At 53.2% G+C, this 9,163-nt stretch overlaps 1 protein-coding gene across 1 annotated transcript; it reads left to right on the forward strand.

The window, feature by feature from the left end:
- Positions 1 to 765: 765 nt before the first annotated feature.
- On the forward strand, positions 766 to 7,319 carry LOC309661465 (epididymis-specific alpha-mannosidase-like; the record flags this gene model as incomplete). The annotated part of the gene is given in 4 exon segments (XM_082463165.1): positions 766 to 903; positions 5,100 to 5,132; positions 5,136 to 5,276; positions 6,800 to 7,319. Coding segments are annotated over 4 exon segments (405 nt in total). The 3' UTR covers positions 6,893 to 7,319.
- Positions 7,320 to 9,163: the final 1,844 nt, after the last annotated feature.

Here is a 9,163-nt window from a genome sequence, read left to right on the forward strand (position 1 = left end):
CTCCAGGAAGGAGACACTGAGGTTGTCATCTCATGTGCATTCTCTCACTGATCCCTGGCTCCCCTATGGCCCTCCCATTTTACTGATGGGCTGCTGAGACCCAGAGAGGTTAGGCATCTTGCCAAGGTCACTATCAGTGGCCCAGATCTAATTCTGAAAGTTTCAGGCCGTCTTACTCCTCCAATAGCTTTGTGACCTTGGGTAAATCAGGTACTATTTGTGAAAGCCAGCGTTCCTCCATGAAAGGGAGACAACAATCCCTGTTGCATGGCCCAGCCTGGGGGTTTCTTGTGGGGGAGAGTTTATCAGGGCAGGCTTCCTGGTGGTGGCATGCCCCACACTAAGTGTTGAGTTTTGCAGGGCAGCCTCTGAGTTGAGGAGCCAGTCCAGAGGGGTGGGGTGGCGATGGGCACGATACCCAGTAGGAAAAGCTGGGAGAGGTCTAAGGGAGGGGTGTGAGCATTGGGGTGAGGAGAGCCATTCCCGGCCAGAGGAAATCTGGCAGGCTTCCATGGGGAGACGGTATTTGGGATTTGGCTAAAGGTGGACAGGGATGGCCAGGACACTGCAGATGGGAGCACAGTTCTGAAAGGCAGTGAGCAAGCGCCACCAGCCTGCACTGCTCAGGTGACAGCATCTATGTGGGTGTCACTCCTCCTGTTTTCCTTCCCACTCCCTCCCCCGAGCGGTGGTGGCCCAGTCGGCTCCCTAGAGGCCAGGCCCTGTAGGCAGACTGAAGTCCTCCAGCCCCTGCCTGCTGGGGGGATGGAGCTGCTCAGCTGGCTGCCTCTGTTCACCCAGCTGGTGCTGCTGTGGCCCCAGGGGGCTCTGCCCACACCCCAAATCAGGGTCTTCGTGGTGCCCCACGGCCACATGGATGTAGGCTGGCTCCACAGGGTGGAGGTAGGTGCCCTGAGTGATCCCTGCACACCTCTTGGAGCTACAGCTTCCTTTTTCTTGCTGGATTCCAGTGTGAGTGTGTGTCCTGGGTCTGCACCATTGGAGATAGTCAGCCTGGGTTCTGGTTCTGCCTCTGCTATGGACAAGCTGTGTTGCAGACCTTGGGGTGGTCACTTTCTGTCTCTGATGTTTGGTTTCCCCACTTGTGCCAGGGAAAATTAAAGGCAGCAGAGATCAGAAGAAGTGTGCATGGGCCTGAGTAAGGACGTGGTCACAGGCCTGATCGGGGGACCCTCTCTGCACTATGATGTCCACTTCTGTAGGCAGGTGGGGTCCTCAGAGCATTTGCACTGGCTGTTCCCTCTGCCCCAAAGGCAGTCTACTTAATGCAGCCTCAGGCCTCACCTCCTGGCCTCCTGTCCGTCCTTCTGCCTCCTGCTGCCCTTGACCTGCTCCAATGACAGCGCCTCCTGTGCTTTCAGGCACAAGGTTTCCTGTTGTTTCCACCTGAATAGCTCATCTCAGCCTCAGCTGAGGAGTCTCGTGGTCCGGGAATCCTCCACAGGGGCCACAGTACCTTATCACCTCCCATCTTCACCCCAAAACCACAGGTTGCCTCTGGCAGTGACTGGTGTCTGATCCTTCTCTGGGTCCCCAGGGCTCAGCCCAGGGTCTGGCCAGACAAGTGCTGGTGGGCATGGAGGGAGGGGATGGGTGCTGACCTGCCCTCCTCGGGGGTGCCCACAGTGGGGATATCCCTCGCCTCTGGTCTCCGCCCACCATGCCCACCGCCCTGAACAGCCCAGAGCTGACCCTCAACCTGACCTGCGTGACAACTAGATCCCAGCAAACTCGGGTTCCCATCATTGGGGCAGGAAGGGCTGTGGACCCCTGCAGTGTGGCTTCTTCCCAGCGGATTCAGTGAGGCTTGCAGTGCCCTCAGAGGATGGACACTGATTTCCTCTCACGATAACCTCCTGTTCTAAGAACAAGAGGTGCACTTATTGGCTTCAGTCCTCAGGGATGTCCTAGAGATGGCTATTCTTAGAACACCCCACTCACAGAGGTCGAATTTGAGTCTCAAATTCTGCTGAAACTTACCTGAGTGATGCTGCCCTCAGGTGAAGGTCACAGATCTGACCCGAGCCTGGCCCAGTAGTGAGGTGCTTGTTAGCTCAGCCCCCCTCCCTGGTGGCTGAACCAAGTGCTTTCCCATCTATTCTCTCCTGGTTGCTAGTATTGTTCACAGCCCCATTTTCCAGATGAGGAAACTGAGGCATAGACAGATGCAAGTATTTGCATGCAACCAGTAGCAGAGCTGGACTCCAACCCAGGTCTGTCCTGGCCCTGCTCTGTCTCTAACTTGAGCCCCCAGGTGCAGGAGGGTGTGTGTAAGGGGGAGGAGGGGTGTGCATCAGACTCTCAGGGGGCCCTTTTCAAACCACTCATCTCTGATGTCTTGGACAACTGCCTGTGATTGTGTCCACAGTGGGCACCGTTTCTCAGATGTGTTGGGTGGGATGTGCTGGACCAGCCCTCACTGCTCCTGGATCCTCTTCTTCCTCCTCACCTTTGTTGATCCCCTGCAGTGACTCGGGAAGGAAGAATCAAGAGGTCACCATGGGGTGAGCCACCTTCAGCCATGCAAGGAGAGCAGAGACGCCCTAGAGGGTGGCAGGGGGCCATCGAGCTTGCCCTAGAGCTCATTTTCTCACCTCTCCCTGCCCCACCTCCTGCTCTTTGCATCAGGCCAACACCCACCTTAACTGTGGACAGGACATTTCTATACAGTTTTTCCCCATGGCTCAGTGAATAGGAAAAGCTGAGTGTGGGCAGCAGCCCCTGGGGATGCGAGCTCATCCTCTCCCGGAGATGACAGCTCCCCAGCTGGGATTCTCAGCAGAGGCCTGGAAGAGTGGCAGGACACAGAGCGAGGTCTCCCCACCTACCCCGTCCTGTGGGAGAGAGCCCAGCTCTGGCCTCAGAGGCCCTGGGGCTCCACTAGCTGCGGTGACAGAATTGAAATGTCCTGGAGAGGGAAGGAGACACCTGGGACTGTCCTGCGAGGGCCCTGCTGTCCTGGGTTATTCCAGCCCAAGCTCTGGGCCTGTGCCGCAACGCTCTCCCCCTCCGGATACCAGTAATCCCCTGTCTCCTGGGTTTTCCCCTCTGTTCCACCTCACTCCTTCTCTCTGTCTCTTCCCCAGCAGTATTAAAATGTAATGAACATTCTCCTGAAAAGGAGGGAAGCAGGTCTCTCCAGCTGAGGTGGCAGCCACATTTCCTATGTCCTCTCGTCCTCCCCATCACCTCGGCCCCTGCACTCTGACCCTGCCCTCCATTCACTGGCCAGGTAGGTCTTGACCTGGTCATTGTGCTCATTTGGACACTGGTTCAGCTGCATTGAAGGTGACTAAGTGACAGTGGTTCAAGCAAGAGGGAAGGTTACTTCTCTCACGGGGAAAAGTCTACAACTGCAGGCTGTTCTGGGCCATTGGGTGGCTCTGCTCCACAGAGTGATCCAGGCGTCCAAGTTGCTTGTGTCCTTTCTCTCTGCCATCCCCTAGGGTGTCTCTGCTCTCCTTGCATGGCTGAAGGTGGTTCACCCCACTGAAAAGCCATCCCAGCAGGGAAGGGGGAAAGGGAATGGTGGGAAGAGGGCAGACTGAAGCCTTGTGAAGGTGACCCAGAACTTACCCTCATCACTTCTAGTCACATCCATTAGTCAGCACCTAGTCACATGGTCTGTCTTCCAAGGGAGGCTGGGGAATGCAGTCTCCAGGTAGAAGTCTATTGTCCTGACCTAAGAGGCACTGTGTGGTTCCGTTACTGAAAGGCAGAGGGGAGAATGTATGTTGGGGGAAGATTAGCATTTTATGCGCCACTCACCTGTTCATTTGCATCTCAGGAATGTTTCCTCTTGGAATCCAGAAAACCTGAGTAACAGTGACTTGAGTCTTTAGGATATTTACTATTTGCTTTCAAAGAAGAGGGATGATTTAGGAATTGATTCTGCAGCCCATTGATTTTTCTCATACTCTTATATCCTGTCTCACATGATCACAGAATGGCTGCCAATGCTCCAGTCATCATGTGGTCATACTTCCACATTCAAGGAAGGAATGGGGTGCAAGGGGAATTTTCTTCCTGACTCTTTTTTTAAATTAAAAAGGTGGGAAATCCTGCCCTGAAACCCAAGTATGCTTAACCCACACATCTTTTTAACTGTAACCATAGCCCATGCTCACCTCTAGCTTCCACATGGGCTGTGAACACAAATATCTGACAGAGGTGAATGATCTTGTCATGACTAGTTAGACCAGTGATGTCATCCCTTGGGTCTGGGTCAGTGTCCCCTGAACAAAGTGAGGATTCTGTGAGTGAGGAATTCTGGGCCACTGAGTTGGCACCCATCAGGCCTGCCCTCCTCAGGCTGCCCATCTGGGGAGAGGGTGTGTCCTCTACAGCTTACTACCCCACTCAGTGTGACGCTATTGACGATCCCCTTCCTCATCCCGGACCCACCGTCCCCCAGGTCTTCTCCCTCCTCTCCAGCTGCTCCTTCTTGGTCTCCTCTGCTTCCTGCACTCCCTCTGCAGCTCCCACTGGTTCCTGAGGGCTCAGAGCCCCACCCAAGTCCAATTGCCTGGCTGAACCCCATTGTCTGTGCACCAGACCCTGAATCTTCCTCAGGCCCACCCTAGCCTCCCAGCAGTCACCTCCCTCCTGGAAGGGCCTTGTTTATGGATCTGATCATGGCTCTGTCCCAGAACCCTGGCATCTTCCGGGCCACAGCCAGTGTCCCAGCCTGGGGAGCTCATCAGTGAGGGGCAGTTTGACTTAGCACCAGTCACTCGACCTCTCTGAGTCTTAGTTCTCTCTCCTTACAACACAGACTTCAGCACCCAGCTCTCAGGGTGTTCAGAGATTATATTTGGGGAAGCCCTTGGGGAACTTTAATCAATGGTTCATCAAGTCTGGGACCTTCTGCAGTCACTCTGACCTCTGGCTCATTGTGGTGGCTTATAAATCATGAATAAAGAATGAATATTTAGATGATGCTGGGATGGAGTCCTTTGTATCAGTATCTATTGCAGCAAGACCCTCTTTGCCTTGTAGATAGCACTCCAGCCCAGGAGAAGGGCAGGGGACCCTGAGGGAGTGAGGGGGTGAGGGGATACCCTCCTGTCAACATCAAGGCTTATCTCTTTGCAGAAGGACATGGGTTTCTCTAGGAAACATCTGGGATCTGGCCGCAGTTCTCCTGGCAGGTCGACCCATTTGGCGCATCTGCCCTATTTGCCCTGGCGGGCTTCAGTGCCCACATCATCTCCTGGAGCGACTATGATCTAAAGGAAGCCATGGAGAAGCACCAGGTGAGCCACGTCCACTACTGCCGACTCGTCTATGCTTCTCCCCCTTTGTCCACTGCATCTTAGAGCCCCTGCCATTCTCCAGAGCATTCAGGATGCTTGGCGGCTACCTAAGCCATTGGATGTCCCAGGCCCATCCTCTGCTCTGCTGTGCCCTCAGCACGAGTGGCCCTCTCTTCCTGCATGTCTAGCTCCTGGTTGAGCTGCAGGCCCAGCTCGGATGCCTGCTGCTCTGCGTCCCCTGCTCTGCTTCAGCTGGGCTGGGCTGGGGCCGCTTCCTTCTTTGAGTCTCCAAAGGGACTAGAGCAGACCTGCACTTAGGAAACCGTGCTCAGTGCAGAGAGGAGGTGGCCAGGGGTTCAGGTACCTGGGACATAATAACTCTTCCCACATGTGGGCAGCTAGTAAGGAATGAATGTAACACTGAAAAACCACAGCAGACGCTGCCTGTCCCACCTACGAAGTGCCAGGCCTGGTGGGAGCCACTGCCCTCTTGGTTTCCTTTAATCCTCACAACAACCCTAAGACATAGTGAATTCGTTTCCTGGGGCAGACTTAAGAAGGTACCAGAACCTGGGAGCTTCCAACAATAGAAATGTGCTGTTCACAGGTCTGGAGGCCAGAAGTCCAAGATCAATCCTGGACAGGGCCATGCACCTTCTGAGGGTGTTACATCTGGTAAGACCTTATTTCCATATAATGTCATATGAGGTACTAAGAATAGGAATTAAATATATATTTTGGGGGACACCATTCAACCCATAACAGATAAGTAGTGCTATAAATATCTCATTTTACACATGGGGAAAATAAGGCCACAAACCTAGGGATTCTGTGCAGGATTACTCACTCAGGTAATAAACTTCTGGACAACAGTGGTAGGATGGCCAGCCGGAGTTATCAAAGAGGATCTGGGCTCTAGGTAGACAAGAAGAGTAGCTTTTTAATGAGACCCTTCTGAATACCACACTGAACATTGCTCACACTTCCTATGGCAGCTTGTTTCTCCTGCAGATAATTCTGTGAGCTGGGTGTGGCTTCTGGAAATTCATGTGCAGAGACCAAATCACAGAGGAGTAGATGAACTATGTATGGAGCAGGAGCTAGTGCCCATAGAAACAGGGTTTTATCCCTGCTTTGTAACCCTGAGCACTTTTTAACCATCAGAACTTGAAAAATGAACTGTACCCTTAGTGCTAGGTGATGAGCTCCCCGTGTCTAGGGGCATTCAAGCAGAGTTTGAGAGAGAATGTCCGGCAGGCCCTGGCAGACCGAGTCCTGCCTTGAGGAGGAGTGGGGTGAGACTGCAGGCAGGCGCCTCTTGGAAGGCAAATTCCTCAACCCCCTGTGGCTTTTGGAGGTCAGGAGGAATCTTGAGGAGGAGCCCGCAGGGAGAGATCTTGTCCACGAACCAGTGAGAGAGAGCAGAGTGCGGGCAGCCAGGACACTCAGGTGGGGACTAGGGAGGGGAGCCAGGGCAGCTGTGTTGCCCCTGGGCCCTCACTCTGTTCCCTCCAGGTTTGCAGGCGCTGCAGTTGGTGTGGCAATGGTCCAGGTCCCAGCTGGCACAGCAGGAAATCTTCACACACGTCCTGGACCAGTACAGCTATTGCTCGTGAGCACTTGCCTTGGGCCAGGCCCTGTTCCAAGCACTCTCTTTGTATTACCTCAGCCACAGCGCTCACGGCCACCCCTGAGGTTGACTCACTGAGCACTCATCTTACAGAAAGAGCAGCTGAGGCCTAGACACCCAGCCAAGCTCCCTGGTACTTGGGGCAGCAACGCTGCGCTCAGGCGGCAGCTCCAAGGCCTTCGAGTCTCGGGAACAGCCCTCCTGCGGGCTGTCTGGCTGGACGACCCGGGGTTCCATCCCCTTCTGCCCCTTTGTACCTGTGAGGCCGCAGGCAGTGGGGTGAGCCCCTCTTTGAACAAGGCAGGTTGACAGGCAGGATGAAGGGGCAGCTGGGAGAAGAGGCCAGGTGGGGACTTACTGCCAGGTTCTGGGCGCCTGGCAGGGTGATGTGCCCGAGGTCCCAGAGGGCTGAAATGTGGCGCCTTCTGTCCACAAAGCTCTCATCTGCCCACCACTGACCTGTCTGTCCAACTGATGGGAGGCGGAGTTCCCGAGCAGGGTCTGCAGTCTCAGATACACTGTGGCCTCGCAGGGTCTTGCCTGCTCTCCCGGCAGGGTGGCCCGCTAACACTCCTTCCTCTCTCAGTGAAAGGTTTTACTAGGATGGAGAACCTGTCTTCACAGATCCACCCAGGGTTGGGATGTACCCCAAAATGGATGTATCCATCACTCAGGGTAACATCGAATTCTATGCTGACATCCTGGTTTACAATGTGAAGTGATGGGCCACCTGATTCCAGGCACCGTACGTCCTCTGGCCCTGGGTAGGTCGGGGGTCTCAGGCCCTGGTTCCTCAACTCTGCCCAGGAACTGCTGAGATGGGTCCGGCCCCTGTACCTAGGACCACCCTGGACTTGTGTCCACCTCTAACCAGGCCAGTCTCCATCCAGGCAGTGGGCCAGGCAGCCATCGCAGACGCGGCTCAGTCCTTCCCTGCCCCCCCAAGTCCTCACCCACTCTACCAGCTCCTTCCCCCACCCTGGATCACCCACAGACTCTCCCACCTGAAATGCAGGTCCTCACGCAAGCGGGCCGCCAGGTTCTACCAAGCTCTCTCCTCCTTTTCCCTTTGCAATGCTGGGAACAGAAACCTCAGCCTGAATCCTGGCTCCCAACTCATCTGCTCTGAGACTTAGGACCCTCTGAGCCTCAGTTTCCTCATCTGTAAAATGGGATGATGACAGGACCTGCTTCACAGGCTCAATTTGACATCAAGTGGGAAAGGCATTCCCAGGGGACGCTGCCCAACACCAAGCAGTTGTTGTTGTCATAGATAAACTTTATGGAGCACCTATTGTGCACCAGGCACTGTTCTATGGGATATATTTGTCTCACCCATTTAATGTGCCCCACTTGGCCTAGGGCAGGCACTATGGTATCCCATTTGCACATGAGGGAACCGAGAGCCAGAGAGGTTAAGAAATCTTCCTGAGGCCACACGGCTACTTAGTAGGGCAGCTAAGAAAGTGGAATTTGTGTTCAGACCCCATCAGATAAGCTTCACAGACTACTTTCTTTGCTCTTGACTGCCATTTTTTTTTAATGCTGTTTTAGTTTTTCTGCTGTTTTTGTTATTACATTTTTATATAGATACGTATATTAATAAAACATTTTTTAACCAATAAGATTCTATACATTAGGTCACTAGGCCAATTGGTATGACACATTAAGTCAAAATATATAAATTTATGTAACTATCTGTGGTTGAAGCATAACTGAAAATATCTGTAGGCAGTAAAGAAACAAAACAATGAAATATTTACTTTCTCAACAGTTCAAAATAGAATGTGATATTGGCAAAAGGAAAATAGAAACGTCTCCCTAAAATAACTTGGGTCCAGATTACAAAATTTTATAAATACCACTGTGTGAGCTCCTACTTCTGATACATTATGAAGACTGTCAAAGTGGGGTCCCGTAGGATTTATAAATCTAGGCTTGCCTGATCAATATATCATTCCAGTGCTCCTTTGTGGAGATGGCTCTAAGCACCCCTGCAGGCCTCCCTGAGATCCAGTCATGACCTTCACCCTCTGACCAAAGCCCTTGACTTGGAATCGGGCAGTTTCTCTGGGGCTGCTTCAGCTCTGTCTCAGGGGGCTGTCCACCTGTGATAGGGAAGGTAAGTTGTTTATCACGCTGTCCATCCTCATCAGTTTTTGTGATTAGCTCATAACAAAATTCAGAAGAAAGGTGATAATTATAGACCTTATGATTTTCTCTCTTTAGCCAGCCTGTGAGCTGATAAATTCTGAAG

Source organism: Balaenoptera physalus (assembly GCF_965194825.1).
Source record: "Balaenoptera physalus genome assembly, chromosome: 5".
NCBI classification, from domain to species: domain Eukaryota; kingdom Metazoa; phylum Chordata; class Mammalia; order Artiodactyla; family Balaenopteridae; genus Balaenoptera; species Balaenoptera physalus.